The 21,663-nt window shown below is 30.6% G+C and overlaps 2 protein-coding genes across 2 annotated transcripts; one reads left to right on the top strand and one right to left on the bottom strand.

The window, feature by feature from the left end:
• The first annotated feature begins 330 nt into the window (after positions 1-330).
• LOC112733602 ((+)-neomenthol dehydrogenase) lies at positions 331-1,928 on the top strand. The gene is made up of 4 exons (XM_025782619.3): positions 331-434; positions 527-794; positions 874-1,065; positions 1,138-1,928. Exons 1-4 carry the CDS (start codon positions 388-390, stop codon positions 1,537-1,539), a joined length of 909 nt encoding a protein of 302 aa, XP_025638404.1. The 5' UTR covers positions 331-387; the 3' UTR covers positions 1,540-1,928.
• A 9,618-nt stretch (positions 1,929-11,546) lies between these two features.
• Positions 11,547-13,812, bottom strand: LOC112733605 (uncharacterized). Its single transcript, XM_025782621.3, has 5 exons — positions 13,259-13,812; positions 12,852-13,175; positions 12,462-12,777; positions 12,266-12,382; positions 11,547-12,185 (listed from the first exon to the last, which is right to left on the bottom strand). The coding sequence occupies exons 1-5, from the start codon at positions 13,535-13,537 to the stop codon at positions 12,076-12,078; spliced, it is 1,146 nt and encodes a 381-aa protein (XP_025638406.1). The 5' UTR covers positions 13,538-13,812; the 3' UTR covers positions 11,547-12,075.
• Positions 13,813-21,663: the final 7,851 nt, after the last annotated feature.

Below are 21,663 nucleotides of genomic sequence, written 5' to 3' on the forward strand. Positions count from 1 at the left end.
AATTCCTTCATATATATATATATATATATATATATATCCTTTTTGATATTATATATGAGTAGTGTTTCCTTAAGAGGAATGCTAGGGACAATAATTTTTGTGTTTTATAATTATCAATTGGTCATCAAATAGTATTTTTAATGGTGTGAGATTACATTCAATGGTAAGAGATTACTCATTTTTCTTTTAATAGTTAAATAATAGCCACAAAATACAAAAGTTGCTGACCCTAAACTTTCTCTTTCCTTAATCCCAATAAAGAATGCCAAGTGGATACATAGATAGCATATATATAATCTTATTCTTGTCTGTGTTTTCATTCATTCACCATTCATTGATAAGCTACTAGCGAGTCCAAAGTAGTACTATAACATACATTTTGTATATATGGAAGCGGAGCATTATTTTCCTTCTCCTTCTCTCTGCTCAACCAGGTATAAATACATTGTCATTGATAATAATTTGTGTGTGTACTGGAAATGAATGAATCTAATTAATGTGTTGATTTGTATGGTAATGGATGAAGATGGTGGTCAAAGGAGACGGTGGCGGTGGTGACGGGTGGGAACAAAGGCATAGGGTATGCGTTGGTGAAGCAATTTGCGGAGCTTGGACTGAGCGTGGTCCTGACTGCGAGAGACTACCATAAAGGGGAAGCTGCTTTACAGGCCCTTGAAGCACATGGTCTTGCCAATCACCTTCACTTTCTCTTGCTCGATGTTTCTGACCCTCTTTCCATAAAAAATTTCGCATCCTCCTTTCAAGCCAAATTCGGACCCACCTTGGATATTCTCGTATGCATTCCCGCTTTTAATAATCCAAATATCAACACAATTCCTTCCTAATTATGTGATTTTATTTTTAATTAATTAGGTTAATAACGCGGGTGTGTCGTTCAATGAGCTAGACGGGAACACGGTGGAGTATGCAAAAACGGTTATGGATACTAACTTTTATGGCCCTAAGTTGTTGATTGAGGCTCTCCTTCCACTCTTCCGTTGCTCTTCTTCTTCTTCTTCTGTCTCTCGTGTTCTCAACATTAGCTCAAGGCTTGGCTCCCTTGATGTAAATTTAAATTCTCTTTCTTTCATTCATTCATTCATTCATCACTTTATCTAATTATGTGATGCCATGCAGAAATTGAGGAACAAGAAGATGAGAGAAATGTTGGAGAGGGGGGAGTTAGGGGAAGAGGAAATAGAGGGAATGGTGAAGAGGTTCCTTGGAGACGTGAAGAGTGGAAGGTGGGAGAATGAAGGGTGGCCATTGCAGTGGACTGACTACGCGGTCTCCAAGCTGGCTCTCAACGCATACTCAAGGCTGCTCGCTAAGAAACAAAGTGGCCTCAGTGTCAACTGTTTTTGCCCTGGCTTCACACAGACCGCCATGACAAGGGGAAAGGGCACCCACACCGCCGACCATGCTGCTGCCCTTGCCGCCACACTCGCCTTGCTTCCCCCCTCCCACTTGCCTACCGGCAGGTTCTTCTTGCTTAGCCGCAACACCACTCCTACTACTACTATTACTTCTAAACTTTGATCCAATTTCTCTGCCTAATTTTATATATTTTTTTTCAGAAATTCACAACCAGTATTCAACCAATTTCATTATTATAATTATTTTTGTTGGTTGAAAAAATATTTATTAGCTCCTGTATCCGATGATTTATTTTATACTGGTTCAACAAAAAGGTTACAACTTTGCCTAATAACAACAAATTGAGCTAGGCTAATATAACATGCTTATAAGGTAGTTTCTTGTTTTGTAATTATTTCTAATAGAAAAAGTATAAGGAGCAATGAAATATTTGTACAATGTGTACAATGAAAGTTTAGAGATGTCCGATTTAGTATTAGAGATATAACTATTAATGTTATCTTTTTTCATCAGTTGAAGTTTTTGGAATGAGTGGTATCATGACATGATAATTATTATCCTAGTACCCAAATAGTTATTCTGGATAGTATAGATGTTCATTTTTTAACTCATATAGCCTATTGTACACACTCTCTAGTAGAACTCCAAGTAACTGTAACCTATCTAAAATATGATCTCAATACGTTAATTATTTATCAAGGTAGATTTATTTTTTAAAAGGACACTTTATATGATATTTAAAAATAGAATAATATTAGAGAGATAATAATTTAAAATTATCTTATTTAATTTAATATATATAATTGTATGTATGTAACATTCATAATTATATATTTATTTATTTAATTTTAATTTTTATAAAAATATTTAGATAAATATTTAAAAAATATACATAAAAAAATGATAGTAAATTTCAATTACTAAATCTCTTTTTTCATGTTTAGAGAAAAATTGGATATTCACAACAAAACAATTGTTTAGCATTTCCAAATTTCAATGATTAAAAGGTACTATTTATCTAATTATACTTGAAAAAAAATATGAAAATTTGATCTTTAAAATATTTTTAAAAATATATTTATCAATTGTTTAATTGTTTTTATCACGACGTTTTTAAATTTTTTAAAAATTTATTTATTTTTTATATTTTTTAAGATTATTTTTATCAATAATATAAACTTTTGGATAATATTTATTTTAATAGTTTAGCAGTTGATATTTAAATGTTGCTAACTATATGTCTAATTATATTTTCATTTATGGACCTAAAAATGAAATTACTTTATTTGTCCCGCCAAATGAAGTTAGTAATAGGGCTTATCCATTTTTGTCATTATTTTTAATTATTAACTCAATTTACTTAATTTAATAATTTATCTTAGCAAACAACAATTATTAGTAATAGGATTTATTACTCAATTTAGTAATATGTATGAAAGCAAACAACAAAAAAATAATCTATCTTAGCACTTGACGTTTAAAGACAGCAATTAAGAAATCGAAGTAGAACGAGTAACTGAATTTTCTATTGATATTGTAATTGAACCACCCCCTAATCCCTATAAACAAATAAACCAATTTTTTAGTTGAGTGGCAACATAACACATACATGAAAAAACTGTTGTTAATTAATGATGAAGCGTCATGAAAGATCCTAGTGATAGGTGAATGACAAAAAGGCAGTTGGTTTTAGTTCCATGCATGGTCTCCTGACTCAGCAGGGAATTATATGATGAACACAAGCAAGAAACAAAGAATCTTTAATTTCGTTTTGTGTGTTTGAAACTTTGAATCAAGAATAATGTGGTTGATTCCAAGCATCTCCCTCGACGTATGGGATTCCTTCCAGGACCTCCCATTCACAAGCAGCGCCTTCTGGAGCAGGGAGAAGGAGGATGCTGGTGACACGTAGCACCGCGTGGAGAGGAGCAGCGGGAGCTTCATCAGGCGCTTTGACAATAAATATATGGAAAAGTATAATATAATAAAATATTTTAACTTTTTACGAAAATATTTAATCTAAAATTTTAAAAATTTCATGATTAATAATAAATAATTAAAATAAATAAAATATATTATAATAATATTAATAATTATAATATAAAATATATATTACTATTAATGTAATAAGTTTTAATTATTTTCAATATTTTTTCATTAATCGATATAAAAGTTTTGAATTTAATATCTTCATAACAAGTTAAAATATTAAAAAATAAAAACTATTATAATAATAATAAATATATATTTTATATTTTTTGATACATTAAAATAACTATCACTAATTTATACATAAAAATAATTATTAAAAGATATTTTAGCCAAATAAACTAACATGAATGTTATTTAATTCTTATAAAAGAGGAAAGAAGAGTATTATTTTTGGGTCTTGCATTCTTCTATTATCATTTTTATATAAAAAATGTTATATGATTATTATTATTTTTGTTAAGATACACCCTTGCACACACAACTCCTTTTCTCCATGAATTCCATATATCAATTTCTTAGTCATTGCTAGAATTTGAATCCACTGTACCTTCTAGCAAAGTAAACATAGTTGTCACTTACGATGCATGGACACTGACACGGACACGGGACACGACACGATACGGGACACGCTGACACGCGAATTTTAAAATTTTATATGACATGGGGACACGCATATATATAAAATATAAAATACTTTTTAGATAGATTGTAATGATATTTTGATATTTTATTGATATTAAAATATAAACTAAAATTTTTAATTATTTTTAATGTCTTATTTTAATTATATCAAGTATTTAAAATATTTTTTGTTTTAATAAATAATAATATATACTATATATAAATTTATTTTAAAGATATATGTTAAGGATAAGACTGGACAGCAGACACGTGATGGTATTTAGGTGTGTCCAGACATGTCCGGAGAATAATTTTTTATTTTTTATTAAGACACGGTTGGATACAGCAGACACGCGTGTCGGACAAATATCGGTGAGTATCGTATCCGAAATGTGTCTGACACGCGAATACGATAACTCAGCGAAATGTCCGTGCTTCATAGGTTGCCACTAAAGAAGGCCTTTCTCTATGTGTATACTCCAGTCTTCTTTGGACATTAGTGCAATCTAGTCATTTTCATTCAAATTCGGTTTTTGAACAAGGCTTTTCATTGAAATTTATTCATTACCCTCTAAGTATTAACTATTAATGATGAATGTGTTAGCCCATACATTATTGGGCTACGCTGTAACCCAAAAACTGTAACCAAGACCTGAACAAAATATGAAGCCTTTGTTTGCTACAAATGTTATAGCCGAACCAAAAACTATCTTCCTGTACATATTATTGACCAGAATTAATTTAACTATTCATTTTAATTACTTTTATTAGATACGGCATTATAAAAGGTTTACTCGAGGAAAGATCTTATTATCCGTATAGAGTACAAAACTTTTACTCTAGATTTTTCTGATAATTAGATTTATCTTTTGTATTATACTGGTCTCATTTTTTTAAGGGAACAACTAGGGAACCAAAAGCATATCAGCCCAAAATGTGTTTAATTGTATTTAATTAAACATATTATCTCCCTATTATCACCGCACTAAAAATTACTCAATTAGGTTATTGGCAACGGGTGTTTCAATTTGTTGTTTGGGACAAAGGGCATTCCTTTCTTGTCTCTTCGTTATTCTGATTATAGAAGCAAGATGCCTCTCCTTATGTTAGGAAATTAAATGACAACTCTATCTTTGCAATCAACAAGAGCAGATATAACACTTTGTTAACATTTTAAACAAAAATTAATATTAATAACACTAATTAATACAATGAGTAATAGAACGCAGCTCTTATACAGCGTATAATTCCAATATGCCTTTAATGATAACTCATTAGCAATTCTCTTTAATTAAAAAAGGATAAATTATTAAACATTTATTGATGTTTCTGTCAAAAGAAGAAAGCGCGATTACTTTTTGTAACTTTAATTCATAGATTGGTAGCTGCAAATGATGAAGTTGGTGCATGCCAGTCACTCGGATAAGGTCAGTTCAGCATGCATAATAGACGCCACTAAATAAACATTAACCCCCAAATAAAAAATAAATAAAGAAAAAGAAACATTTACAATAATGCAATCTATACATATCGAGATTATGTGTCATATAATTGGTTATGACTTATGGCAAATAACTCATCAGGTCAACCATTAGTTGGAATGTTGGATTTGGATAGGGAGGGGAAAAAGTGACATGATGTTCATTAATTGAAATAAACGCAACCAAAATAATAGTCATTAGTCATATGAAGCATACATCAAACTTATATACGTAAATTAATATCCCTACGATTTGATAGCTCATAGTATATCTTCAGTTCGTTGTTAATCTAAATAAACAATGGTAATTAAACTAAAAAATGGTATTCGAATTTCAAAAAGTTATATCTGTCAAATATATTTTCAAAAGACATAAGGTCTCAAAAGGTAACAGACAAATCTTTTATTTGACAAATAATTTGTACACTTACTTTAAATTTTTGTAGAACAATCTTATAAATATATTAAAAGATGCATATAAAAAAGTGGAGGAAAATTCGATCGCAAAAACTCTTTTTTAATTTTTTTTTATTAAAAAACGATTATTCACAAAAAAAGTCACTTCATTTTTATACAATTAATATTTTGGCATTTTTATTTAGAATTGTACGGTTAGTCGGTTACCAAACGGTTTAGGATTGTTTGTCGGGTGTGAAGGTATGTCCCAGCCTTGACATGGATCATGGGAATAAGAAGCGTGAGCGGTCGATTTTTCGAATTCTTCGCGAGTTAAGGGGGGTGCTACCTGCAAGGACACTCCAACACTCAAGTCAGCAGGTATACAGGTGACAAAGAAGAAAAGTTATGATGACGTACTGTGGGGGAGGGGTAGGACCCTCCCCTTATATACCCTGTCAGTAGGGCGGGCCCTACGGAGGAAGGCCTCCTTCCAAGAAACTTCATTTCCCACAACTGTCATGCAGCTGGTAGTAAGGGTACGTGTCTGGATCGCAGACCGAGCAGGTTATGCGAGTTGACCCGGCCGCACATATCGGTTTGTTCGTGGGCTGGGGCGACAATTGTGCTCAGCTAAGTTGGACCGTAACAAGAATATAGCACCTCAAGTTCAACTGGAGGCACTCCAATGTTGCTCACATGCTTAATAACCCCACATGCCAAATAAAAGTGTTCAAAGAAAAGTAACCTAATTTGGTTACGATAGTATTAGGAAGATAAAAAAAATTGTCGGAACTTATCTTATTTAGTATTTATTAATTGTCAGAAGATAAAGAAAATTGTCAAAACTTATCTTATTTAGTATTTATTAATAACCCCACATGCCAAATAAAAGTGTTTAAAAAAGGTAACTTAATTTAGTTACGGTAATATTAGGAAGATAAAGAGAATTGTCGGAACTTATTTTATTTAGTATTTATTAATTATCCCAATAATTAATACTAAATAAAGTAAATTATAGTTATTTTTGATTAATTTTTTTTATCAAATATTTCCGTTTGGTTAATAGTAACTAGGGTATGGCATAATGGCAATATTAACACAACAAAAATCTTCTCGTAAGATAAAAATTTAGTACTCATGTTACCAATATTTTAAGATAAGAGAATATAATGTCCAAAACTATCGAAGGAAATAATACCTTTTCTAATTTTCTTTGGCAGTAAACAATATAATTTACTAATGAGTTGTTACGTACACAAGTCAAAATTTGAATTTCTAATATTTATTTAAACGAATGAGTAAATTGACCATTCGACTAATTCAAAATGGTTTAACCAATAGATTGCTTGCTGTGTGCACGAGATGGGATTCAAACTCTCAATATTTAATTAAACGAACAAGTAAACTCTCTACTTGATCAACCCAAATTAATTTAAGCAATATAAATATTTATAATAGTTTTCCTCCTCTTCGTTCTTATGAGATTTTCTAGAGATGGATAAAATTGAGGTACAAAAAGTTTAATGGATTTGGAAATGGACTAGGGTCCAAAACGGACCTCCTAAGAAACGTAATTCACGGCTAACTATGGGCCATCAAATTAGGAGGTCTAAAGTCTAAACCCTATCCAAACACTCCCTTTGAAATCAAAATACAAATCTCCCCATGAAAATAAAATTAATTATATGATATAGATGTATATTATAAATTAAAAATAAGTTAAATAATATATATATATATTTATATACAAATATATAATGACAGATTATAATAGTAAATTTTAATATACAAATAATATTTTTGAATAAAATAGGGTTATCGTATGTTAAACTTTGAAAATAAATCTTACAATAAGGCAAATTTAAAAGAAAATATTAAAGAGTTATTAGAATTTGTTATTTTTTTTCTTCATTTAACTATTAATTCTATTTCTTTAGTCTATTAAATCAACAAAATACTTTATCTCATATTTTTAAATATTATAACAAATAATTAATATCTAAAAATAATAAATTTTAATAGGGCTCTAACATTTCTGGGATTTAAATTTCCTCTGTTACTATGGGAGTTTCTCTAATCAATGATCTCATGAGTGTAGTTGATTGACTGCTGATCTCTAAAGTAGATCCTAATCTAGATCGATACCAAAATCACTTAAACTTTAAAACATATATTAAAAAAGAAAATAATAATAAAAATAATAAGCCATGATAATGTCACAGCTGCTACTCATAATAAGTCACAACAGCAATGTGACCCTCCACGTGTTGACAGCACATATCTTATTGCATGTTACTTGAAATTATTTTGCAGTCTTTGCTAGCTATGCTTGGTACCTTACTAGCAAAGGCAAATCCATATCCATATAATAGACAGAGTGATCAACACAAAGGAGGAAGCCTTCGATCTATTTCTTTCTTCTCTTTTAAAATGGTGGCCCTTCAATCTTCATAACCAAGAAACCCTAAATGGATAGCTTCCTAAGCCTATATGGGCCAATGTACAAGATAAAAGAGGCAATCAATAAAATTGGTTGAGATTCCTAACTTCAACCAATATGTATATACTTGGTTTGATTAACAGTAAAATCAACAGATTGAGGTTGGTATAATGGTTAATTTATTAGTCTGTTTAAGTAAGTGTTATTTATTGACCAACAACAAAATTTTAAATAGAGTTTCGATCTGACGAATTAATTATTAACTTGCTGAGCTGAAAAAACCGTGAGAAACCAAAATACAATAATTAACAGGTTAAATACAATGCAATAATTGTCTTTTAACGGCGGCAGGAATTCGTTGCTTAACATCCATCTATTATTTGCTTTGATTACGAAGGCAATCAATAAACCAAACAAACAAAAAGTAAACTAATGGCATTCACTTACCCCCAACCGATACCATTTTGTTCTTTCACTCTTTCAGACGAACTGTTTCCTACCCCATTACTAGATGATTCATTCATTAATGTCTACTATGTAGAATTCTAGAACCTAGACCAATTGGACCGATTTGTATAAATTAATAATTAAGTACATTAAAATTATATTATTTAATAAAAAGCAAGGTACTAATAAATAGTGGAACTGCTTGAATCTGACAAAACTCTCTTGGATCCTGAAAAGCCTAATAATTATTGTGGTCTTTCTCTTATTCAACATTCCGAGCCCAAAACCTTAACCAACAGCTGTAATTTCTTGCTTAAGTAACCGGAATTGAACAAAATAGATAAGCTTCCAATAATAATGAAATTAAGGTAGTAGATTTGATTTAGTTGGGGGAGTAATTGATGTTATGTGAAGGAGGCACACGTGACGTAGGGTAGATTTGGTTGCATTAGCAAAACATACAAAATGAATGAAGGGGGACCGTACAGCGGACTCACATGCACACGTTCCATAAATCCACCACTGCACCACCACCATAATAATCATCGTCTCTGCCGTCAAAACTACTTTATAGCTGTAGTCCACTTTCACTCACTGCTACCAAAATATTTATTTTAACATTGACACTTCTACTTCACTCACTAGTCACTACTCGCTCGCTGCTTTTATGCTTCAAACAAATTGAACCAGTATTCATTATTAGGGCTGAGCACGGGTACCGGATACCCGATTACCTGTTTGAATTCGAATCGAACCAATTAAATTGGTTTTGGAATCAATCGGTAATCGGGTTCAACTCGAACCAAACTGATAGTCTTTATTAATAATTGGTTCGGGTATTAATTCTGATGGTGCAGAACCCAAACCAATGCGCAAACCCGATCATATATTAATTAAATAAAAAAATTAAAAAAATATATATATGACTTTTTCGTTAGACACTATTAATATGTTTGGATTTTAATGAATTTAGTTTTTAATGTATTTGATGTTTAACATGTTTTGATTATTTCTATTGATGTTACATGTTTATTGTACTTATTGAATTTTTAAAATAAAAAATTGGTTTTTTTTTTTTTTTATAAATTTCAAAGTTATCGGGTACCCAATTATTCGAACCGAACCAATCAATTCTTAATTGATTTAGTTTGGTTCGGGTATATATACAAAAGAACACAAATCCAAACTAAACCAAATCAATTATATTTTGATCGACTCGATTCTAATTTTACCATGAACTCGAACCAAACCAACCCGTACTGACCCTAATTCATTATTCTCAATCTTTCTTTACCATCAATTGGGGGTGTGTTTGAAACTCTTAGAAATTCAATTACCTTTTTAAATAATTGACTATATATATTTAGTTAAAAGTAATTTTTAAAAAAGAACTTATTGTGTTTGGAATGCATGCAAAAAAAAAAAAAAAAAAAAAACTATTTTTAATTGGTGTGATTAAAATAGTGATATAAAATAATTATTTACATTATTTAATATTTAAAATCAAATTGCTTAGTTGGTATAATTAAAAGAATGATATAAAATAATATTATTTTTGGTGACAATTTTTTTAGTTTAAAATCATTAGTTTCGTTATTTTCAATTATAACTCAGACAAGAATACTTAAAATATTTGCAGAAAATCTTTATAGATTCCCAAACATACTCTCATTCGGTTTTTTGTAATAATAATGACTGGGCCATGGCCCATGGGCAATTAATATTTTTTTAAAATATATAGAAAACTAAATTTTAAATAATTAGTAATAGTATAACAAAAAAAGTAATTAATATTAGTTAACTTTTTTTTATCATAAAATTGTTTTTTAATTCTCATTTTAGAAGATATGAGATTTTAAATTAGAATGTAAAATTTAAAATTGAAAAAAGGAATTCCTTAGTTCAATTCTTTTAAGAAACAGCCTGAAATTATCTATTTAGCCCTTGAATGGGCAATAGTTATTTAAATTTGATGACGGTTCAATAGAAAATGAGATCTGAGTGGCTCCGTTTTTAATCCTAAGGTCAAAACATTGGATTCTATAGTGAAAACATTGGTAGAAGCAGGGAAGCAGTAAAACCAGGAAAAGTATACTGGGTGGACGTCTCGATTACATAAAATCTCTACAGACTCATAAACAATGAGGGACCAAGCTCATGTACCCTGCTTTATACTTTATACAAGTCAAGACACATTCAGAAATATTAGGGGGGGGAATTCTGAGGAAATCCGTAAAATAATAGAATTGAAAAATTACAATTCTTATTATTTTAATTTAAAAAATGAGTAAATATTTATTTTCTTTAGTTTACTGAATCTCCTCATACTCGAAGAGCGAAGGGTATAAAGTAGCAGGAGAAGAGAAGTTTGACCGGGTCAAAACCAGAAATGGTTCCCTCCAACCAAACTCCAAAATCAAATCACGACTTTCGAAGAGTCCTTTGTTAGTTGCTTCTTTAAGGAAAAAAATAAAGGCGGGTGAGGATACAGTTGGAAGAGAGAGATAAATGGGCCCCGCACCAACTAGGCCTCAGGATAATATGGGGCCAAAATTGTACCCATCAAAATTCCAACCAAATACGTACACCTAATTCCATCTCTCACTTTGCTTCAAAACATAATGCCTAAATAGGCAAACCATCAACGTCTATCACCTTCTCAAGAACCATGTGTTACTCTTATTTCCCATCACTTTAATTCTTCGGACATAATTAACATAGAATATAGAGAAATAAAAACTAATTATTTTCCCTTGATTCCACCAAGGGAAATTAGGCAAAACAGTAGAATTCAAGAATTACACAAGAGATATTATTACATAGTATAAATTATTACATATACTATAACAAGCAAAAGAGAGGGATTGTACATAAGGTATGGGTAAAACCTTTCATCAATTCCTTGTTAGCTTGACTTGGAACACTTTTTCCAATTCCATACACCATACCATACCTTGCCCCTTAGTATATTGTTGCCCATATGAAAATGAACCGCGTATCTTATTACAACTAATTAATAATACTAACAAGTACCAAAAAATATAGAATAACCTTCTTCCCTAAACTATTTCTTTAACTATTGCTTCAAACTAGAAAACAGAGATCCCAGAAGCTACAATCCGTTACCCTAAACCTGGATGTTTTATTGCAACTAACTACCCAAAACACATTCCTTGAATCCCATCATTCATGGGACAAAAAAAAAAACCAAAACAAAACACCAAGTTTACTAGCACAAACCAGTGGCCAATTTTCACTATTTTTCATCTCCATGGCCTTTTAAAACTAGAAAAGAACAATTTTTGTTTTCAAGTCAGAGTCAATAAGTCCACTCCTGCGGGAGGCGAACTTCGTAGCTGGCTGCCTCTTCCCGCCGTGCCCTTAATCTGTTCTGCATCAGAACAGCGTTTCTTCTTGCAACCAATGCATCTAAAACAGAAAAGAAATATCTGAACAAGGAAACCCTTAAATAAAATGTCACAGACATGAGAAACAGGGACTAGGCTTACCATAATCAGTGGCAAAGGCGTTGGAGAAGCACGGCTGAAGTGATGGACCATTAAAACCCTCAATGTTTAGGTTCAAAGCATGAACAACCTTAGCCGGAACCACAACAGGTGCAGAACCTGATGGAATAAACGATTAAAATTAGATACAAGTGGACCAACCCTATAAGAAATTAAACGAGCCAAGAGAGGGGTTTACCAGTCTTCTTTCGAGGCTCGGCGGTGTTCCCATAATGGCGAGGCAAGAACACCCCTGTTCCACCAGAGCTGGCTCTTTTGGCGGCAGATCCAACCGGAACCGGAACCCGATGCCCGGATCTGCCATACTGCAAGTTGTTCTGATTCTGGTGAGGTTGGGGCCATGCAGATTGGAGACGGTTACCACATTTTACACTCTCGTAACAAACTTCACGCGCTCTGTGCTGCTGTTGGAGGAGCCAGTATGCTTTATTACCAGCCCCCAGACTTCCCCATGTAGAACCACACTGTTGATTCAACACCTGCTCTTGAGAAACCTGAACACAATGGAAAAAGATTATTAGATTCAAGTTTTTCAGAAATGCCTTCTTCCCAAAGACCGTTTTGTTACCTGAGGAGCGTGGTTACAGAACGAGGGGCATACGGTGGTGTGAAGGTTCTTCGGTGCTGCTGCGGTGGCGCGTGCAGAGTTAAGAAACCCTCTGTTGCTCTGAGACACGTGGTCGTTCAGCTTCATCCTGGCCACTTGTCCTGCGGCTTGGTATATAACCTCCCAAGGGTCGTTTTGGTCGGCGAACGGCGTCGTCGAAGGGGAAGGAACACGGGAAGATCCGTTCGGTGTTCCTTCGCCGGAAACTAAGCTACGGCCGGACCAGCTTCCGATTCCGCTAAGGGTAGACTGAGGCGAGCCAGCCATACCGCGAGTTTTGCATGCCTGTGAGAACCAAAACGAAAATAGAGAGTTAGCTTCAGAAGGAAGAGAAAGTGTGTTATTGTGGCTTTCAGAATATTCTATACCTCAGGTTTCTCAGTGGCGAGTTGTTTGCGTGAGTCGTGAATCGTCGCCTGACTGAGCCGGCGAGTCAAGCCGGCGAAGAAGTCTTCTTCCTCGTCGCTGCTCTCCGTCTCGGTGGAGCCAGCAACGGACTCCACCGGAGAGGACACACCAAACTCATAGGGGAACTCGGAAGGAAAGCAGAAAACGGCGTCCGGGTCGGCTTTTGGGGAGCCCTTAGCTCCGTCGAGGAAGTGCGGCGGCGGAAGCCAGAGAGCGGCGTCGTCAAGGAGCTTCGCCATGGGTGGTCGGAAAGTGGTAGAATATTGAGATAGAAGTTGAAAATAGGAATGATGAGAGAAAGTAGGAAGTAGAAGAAGTAGGGTGGTGGATCATAGAATGTTGAAGACAATGTTGCTTTTATTAAGGTTTCAGGGTCTCCTTTCACACACTTCAAATTCTTATTTTATTGTATTAAAAAATAAAAAGAAAATGAGGGGGGAGAGAGAGGTGCGCAATTTGCAAACAACTGGAAGAAGGGCCCAGTGGTTGGAGACATTTGTCCTTGTTTTTGTATGCAACTCACCTGCCATTTGTCCACTCCACCCCCTTAATAATCTCTTTCAAATTAAATCAAATTAATTAAACACCACCGTTTTCATTGGAACATGCATCGTTACCAACTTACCATACCCCGCATTCTTTTTCTTTTTAGTTTCTGTTTTTATATTCCACATGCCTTAATTTTAATCTTCACAACTTTCTGAGTTTTTTTTTTTAACTTTTATATACCTTAAAATCAAATTTCAAATTTCAAATTTCTTACACTTCTACACTAACCAAGGGTTTACTATTCTATTACCATACGTCTCAATAATTGTTTTTCAAAGTCTTCTCTCTTTTTCTTTGGCACTACTACTCTCTTTTCTTTTTAGTAGGATTTAGCTTATGGGTACTCATCTATGTTAAGGTTTGTAATTATAAAAGTATTTATGAAAGACAACAAATAAATAAATCTTTAATGTACTTGTTATATATTTATTGAAATTTTAATGTGTCCTAACCCCTACCTAAGGCACATTTGGTACATATTACAATCTAAGAAGTAAGTTTTTCCTAAGGGTGTTTGCACTGCGATTTTGTTTGATTTTGAAAAAATAAAACTAATTTGATCCAATATATATAATTTATTACGATTTAAATTGGTTTGGTTTATTTGATTTTTAAAAATAAAATTTTAACGTTTTATTCTTTTTAAAAATAAAAATAACTTTAAATTGATAAGCCCAATAAATGAATAAATCTTATTTTATATTCACAAAATAATAAAATACTTAATAAATAATAATAATACATAAATAAGATAAAAATTAATTTAAATTTTAACAGTGTTATTTGAATTAGTTTAAATTTTAACGCCCCTAATTTGTACATATTTAAATATATTCTCTTTGTCATAAATTAATTTAAGAATGGATAAAAAAAAATGGTATAATCCATCTTTACTGTGTTATTATGCAAAAATGTATATCTATTATGTAATAGACATGCAAAATGTAGGTTATGCTTTGAAGAACAATGCTAAAAATTGGATTTTTCTTACCCCACAACAAAGAAAACGGCAGCTAGTGATACACAGAGAAAGGTTAGTATTTTATACATTTTATTAGTAGTTAGTTAGGGTTAATCCTATTTTTTTGAGTTAAAATTTCTAAAAACAAATAGTATATAATTTTTTTAAATTAATTTTTTGTTAAGTAGATAAATAAATTAATTGTTAGTTAATTAGGAATAGTTAAAATATATATTTTCTTCATTATAGTTATATTAATAGTATTAGTTGTTAGTGTTGATAAATTGTCGTTAGTGACTTAGTGTATAGTATTAATTGGATGTTAGTATATATTTTTTTTAATTTTAGTTTTAGTTTATTTAATTTTTTTAAAAATAGAAATTTTATTAATTTTAGTTTCATTTTATATAATTTTTTTGAAAAACAGCCCGTTTTAGCAATTCTAATTTTTTTTTAAAAAAAAACAGCCCTGCTTAGCAATGTTGGTTATATTTTAAATAATTTATTAAAAAAATATATTTATTTAGTAATTTTAGTTTTATTTAAAATAATTGATTTCAAAACAAAATTATTTATTTAATTAGGATATAATTTTTTAGTGATTTAGGTTTTTAGGTTAAAAGTTGACTAAAATATATTAGCCTTGATTATTATTTAATGAGTATGGGTTATTTTTAGAAATTTTTTATATAAAATGTTAAATATTTCAGTGTTTTATTAAATTCTAAGTTAATTTATATATGTAGTGCGTTTAATTTTTAATAATAAAACTGAATTATTATTAATTATTAATATATATACGGTTAGATTTTTTATTTTAATTATTTATTGAAAAACAGGATTATTGTTATTAAATTTTAGCTATGTTTACTAATTTCAGGCTTTTTTTGCAATATATATTGGAAAATAATGGAAACAACTTTAGATCGGATAATTATTAATATTTAGGATATGTGTTTTTTTTGTGTGACTATTTAGGATATGTATTTAGTAAATAGATTAAGAGTTATTATTATTAATGTTTTCAGTAAAAAATAAAAAAAGAAAATATAAGTAACGTTCACATTTTTTTTTATTATAGAGTTAAAGATAAAGATGGAAAAATATAACATCACACACGAGTATATATCAAAATATCTTTAACATTTTGTATATAGAAGTAATTTTTATGTTTACTATTGTGCTTAATAATTAATAATTCAATTAGTAATTATAAATTATTTGGATTTTGTATGGGCATCTAGGTATGATTGCAAGGACATGGATAGTTCTTTGTCGTTGCTCCTTGTATGGGTATGGATACGAATGCCGCTAATAAAACCGTTGTCGATGGATACTAACTTTCCACTCGTTCGTAGGTAAAATTTAGCTAAGACGTGGATTTAGTGATTTTTGCTGTAGTAACTGAAATTACGAATAAGTTATGATTTAATTTGATGATATTGTGATTGATGGTTGAAATGATTTATGAATTGAGGAACCCTTAAGGGTGGTTAAGTCCACTTTTAGATGATCGATGTTATGTCCGAATTTTTATAAAAATATGGGTTATTGCAATATGGCAGGTGGAATGATCATCAATCAGTTATCGAGCAGTATAAAAATTAGACAACTGCTTATGGTTCTTTTGCAGCCATTGCTTCAAACCATGTTGACAAAGCTTCATAAGAAGCTTCCCACCCACCAAATATTTTTTCAATTGTTTTTTGTTTGACCAACCATGCTTTGCGATAACTTATCGTATAGTTAAACATCGACTGCACTTCAGCAATTACAGATTTCACCTTTAGGAATGGGTCGACTTCAACCAATGGTTTTATCGCTTCTGCAATTGTACCAGAGTCCAGTTTGATATGATCTTGAGAGATGATAAATCTGATGCACGTGTGATTACCGTTATATCTCCTTATCACCCAACAATACTGTCTTTTTATAAGACTAACTCTGATAAGTCAATCACAACTTGTTCCGTATTATACGCATTTAGTATAGAATGTCGTCGATTTTGATTCATATACCCTATAATCAACGCCCCTCTAAATGGTATACTCTTTAACTACTGCAATCACAAGACAAATAATAATAATAATAATAATAATAATAATAATAATAATTTCTAGAACCGCCGGCTGCATAACAAATTAACAAGACAAATAATAATATAAATAATAGTTAGTAATGATAATAATAATAACGTAACAATATTAATAATAATTCAAATAATTCTAACAACAATAACAACAACAATAATAAAATTATCTATATTGCATAACATCAAGATTTAAAATTAACATAAATGATGGCTCTTCAGATGGATGTTTTGATTCACTAGTACGTTAGCAACATCTGTCACATTTTCCTCAATTGATATATCATCTTCTTTTACATCTTCAGTTGGATTAACAATTTGATAATTACTTTTAAACTCTTCATTACTTTCGATATTATAACCCATCCAACCTGTATTAGGTTCTGGAACATTAACATCTTCAATTTCTTCGAACTCAATGTATAACTCGATAAGTGAGGTTCGTACTCTAATTTAATGGTAGGTCGAAAACGTTCCTTGTATACCAGCTTCATCAGTCACATGCATTATTTGAAATTGAACGAAACTACCAAATACTAACACAGGCTGTTTGTACAAAATATTTTTCACTCTCTTCAAGTCTTGATGATCTACACTCTGACAAAGTACACTCTTAAGTCCTTCATATGTTATTGAAAGAGGAACAACAATAACACATGGATTTTCACACAAAAAATTCACACCCTCATGTGTATCATGCAAAATATGACCATTGAAATATATTCTTAAACTAACATAACTCTCCATTTTATACACTTACTACATTTACCTTCAACTTATTTCATTCAACAAATGAAGAACAACTTCAAATGCTAAAGAACTAAGGCTGCATTTGTTTACAAATATAGGACACTGAGACAGGGACACTGAGACATAAAATCGTGTTTGGCAGAGGAGACATGGACAAAGACAATGTGTCCAGAGACACTAAATTTAGTGTATTTTGTGTCCATCCTAACAGGACACGGAGACACTAACAAATGACACAACTTATTTTTTATTTTTTCTTTCATTATTCTTGTTAATTTTTCATAATTATATTTTTTATTGTTATATTTTTCATCTCAAATTTTTTGAATGAAAAAATGAGAATAAATTAAATTTTCATAATTTGTTCTAGTTTATCACCAAACAGAATATAAGAACACAAAATTTTGTTTCTCTATCCATCAATGTCTTGTCCTGTTCTATTCTCAGTGTCTTGTCCTGTCCTGTTCTTAGAAACAAATGCAGCCTAAGAGCTCTGAACTCTCTCAAAATTTAAAGACGAAGAACTTTGTATTGCTCACTTTCTACTCTGCTCAAAGTGTTTCCAGCATAACATCAACGTACTTTTTATAGTTAATTTTATATTTGTTTGTTCATAATACTAAACGTCGACGATGTTTTCGCTTTTTTGCAAAGCGTCAATACCGTTTTGACCATTCTCTCAACGATAAAATTTGTTTCAACACAAAACAGCATCACCGTTTTCTATCTTTTAAATTAAAAAAAAAAATTACTCCATTACAAAAAGGTAGCATCATTTTCCATTTCCATCTATTTGTTATTATTTATTTCTATATAAAACGGCCGCGCCGTTTTTGTTTTGACCATTAAAAAATTGTAATCACATACAAAATGTCTCCATCATTTTGTGTGTTTTGACAAAAAAAAAAAAATCTTTTTCATAACAGTGTCAAACTCACTTATACACAAATATTAAAAAAATTACACATATTCTTACAATATTTAAAAAACTCAGCCTCATTATGTAGGAGACATTTTATTATTTTGGCTTTTTTTAGAACCACTAAAACATAAGTTGTGTTTTTCATATTGCAGAGAAAATGAAACTTACGTTTTTGCAAGTGAGCCGAGAGATACATGTTTGATACATATGAATGAGGTTCTTTATATATTGTCCACTCCATCTAAATTTTGTGCAAGTGAAAAGCATAGAAAAGAGAAACAAGTTTGAAATAGAGACGAGAGGATAAATATAAGTGGAGTGAGTGAGAGGTTTGTGAAATATTTTATTTTTGTGTAAATTAAATTTTATTAAAATGGTCCGTGATCTTACATTTACCGACAAAAAGTATATTATTAAACATCTGGATAATCCTTAATGTGTAAGTATTTGTCTATGCATTGCCTGCATAAATCAAACGCGAACAATCGTTAGTCATTTAAGGCTAAGTAAAGAAATAGTAACAGTAACTTTATTGAAAAAACATAACATCATCATACTCGCATGCTCAAAAAAATCCAAAGCATGCATAGCTTTGAGATCCAGAACTCGTATAAAAGACGGAACACAGAAAGAATGCTGCTTGACAACTGTATCTACTTCATTTTACACCGCTAGATTGTTTGCCTCATCCCTATCATCATTTTTGTCATTAACTTTTTAGATTGTTTCAAATTCCTTTTCACTATCATTTTTATATTTTTCCCAAGTTATGTCCATGATTTCATTCATATTCAACTTGTCATCAATTACATTCACTCACATATGTTGTTCAAATTCAACATACAACTCTATTATTGGCACGTAAAATCGGGTTTGTTAATAAATATAAAACATATATTGCATACATGCGTCGTTCGTGATGGGCATTTTTTGAAATTATATTAGCCTACCAAATACGATAATAGAATTTATGTATAAAATGCTGCTCACTTTAAAATATGATACAGAGATCGTTTTATAACTCCACAAAGTTCATGATGCATGGAATGACCCAAAAAAAAAAAAAATTCACACACAAAAGACACTTCATAGTCTGTGTGGAATATGATTTTACCGTTATAATACATTCGTAAATTTGCAGTATCTTTCATTGTCTTAACTTAATTTTTTTGACACCACTACTACTTGTCATAAAATTCAAAAGTATAAAAAAGATAAACAACAATAGTATTTATAGACAAAATTTTCGGATTAAAATATTTAAATTAATCAAAATATAATTTACGCTTTTAAAAATACAATCTATGTTTTATAATTTTTAAAAGAAAAAATACAAAATATAAAATGCAATCTCTATTTTGGAGACTGCATACAAATAATAAAAAAAGTATATTAAAATAAAAAAATATTAAAATGCAAATCATAGCCTTCATTTTGCTTTAACAGTATATGAACAGAGTTACTTTACAAAGATCTATTTCAACGTGTTACAACAAATCTTTTTTATATTGAAAAAATGTAGCCTCTCTCTGCACTATGCTAATTGTAGTACATGTCTTTGTGGTTTAGTAACTTGCAAAATGATCTACCATAGTGGAGCAGAGTCACAAACTGGCTCATGAATTAGTGTGATGAGTCTACAAACTTGTATAACGTATGAACACTTTTTGTTGGGTTTGAATTCCTATTTCCTTTTTTAGTTACTTAGAGAAAAAATAAAGACTTCTCCATAAGCTCCTTGAGTCTTGACTCACTCTATGACATGAGCCAGCACCATTCTTATTATTTATATTATTAAGTGTTAATACATCAAAATCAAACTCAAATAGTAATACCAAATATTTTGACATTTTAATTGTTTTAATTTATTTTTTTTTATAAATTTCGCACTTATCATTTGAAACATAAATAAAGGATAAAAATAAATATTGTGCATCCTGAAAGAACTGCCGTTATATTTTTCAAAAATTAATTCTATTGTTACGTATGTAGGCTATAGTTTGCGCCACACACAAAATATCCATCTTAATTAGAAATAAAAAAATTATTAAAAACTAAAAGTGTCAATTTAATTACATTTTGTATATTACTTTAATCTTGAATTGTTAATCATTTTTATTGTTTCTTTATTTTTCTCAACATTATTATTTGTTATAGTGTCATGATTAGAAGACCATTGGCAAATAATATATATATATACATATATATATATATATATATATATATATATATATATAGTAATAATTTACTAATGGTTGATCATTTAAAAGAGTTCACAACAAAAATTGTTTTTAAATTAAAATGACATTTTTAATAAAACATAAATTGAAGTATGATTATAATTTTCGAAATTAAGATTGCAAAAATAAAAATTATGTAATTCCTAAACATATTTAATTCATGCTAAAAAAATATTAACATTATAAATAAAATTAACCATGACAATTTATCCTTCTAAGTTCTAATTTTATATACAACTCCTAAAAGTAAACTCCATAATAAGAATAAATGGACAAAAAAACAGGTTCAAATCATGGAATAAATATAATATATATACAAGAGTATGAATGATAAAAATAGAAAGCAAATATGTCAAATATATAACAGCAAATATATAACAGTCCAGGTACTGTGATTTGTGAATAATTGAATATACAGAAAATAGATTGGGTGTCATTACTGCTGTTAACATGTTGCAGTGCATTGTTGTTTTAGTTAGTAAATGAGTTGTATATCTGAATATATAGAATATGGATTGGGCGTTATCATTGCTGCTAATTTGTTACCATTCATTGTTATTTTGATTGACAAACGAGTTGTGTATTCAAGGATAGCCAATAAGATTCGAGGATAAGGGAATAAAAGATTTTGACCTGAAAGACATAGTAATATGGTCCAGACACAGTAGAATGAGAATACAGACATTATGACTCATCCAATATTTAGCCAATAGTGAGCATAGTTTTGAATTACAACACAAGATTTTTTTATTTGGAACGTGTATGAAAAGGTACCATTTCAAATAATAATAAGATGATAACTATATTTTAATGTTGGCAGGACCATAAATAGTTTAAAAAAAAATTATGTTGGA

Source organism: Arachis hypogaea, chromosome 13 (genome assembly GCF_003086295.3).
Source record: "Arachis hypogaea cultivar Tifrunner chromosome 13, arahy.Tifrunner.gnm2.J5K5, whole genome shotgun sequence".
NCBI classification, from domain to species: domain Eukaryota; kingdom Viridiplantae; phylum Streptophyta; class Magnoliopsida; order Fabales; family Fabaceae; genus Arachis; species Arachis hypogaea.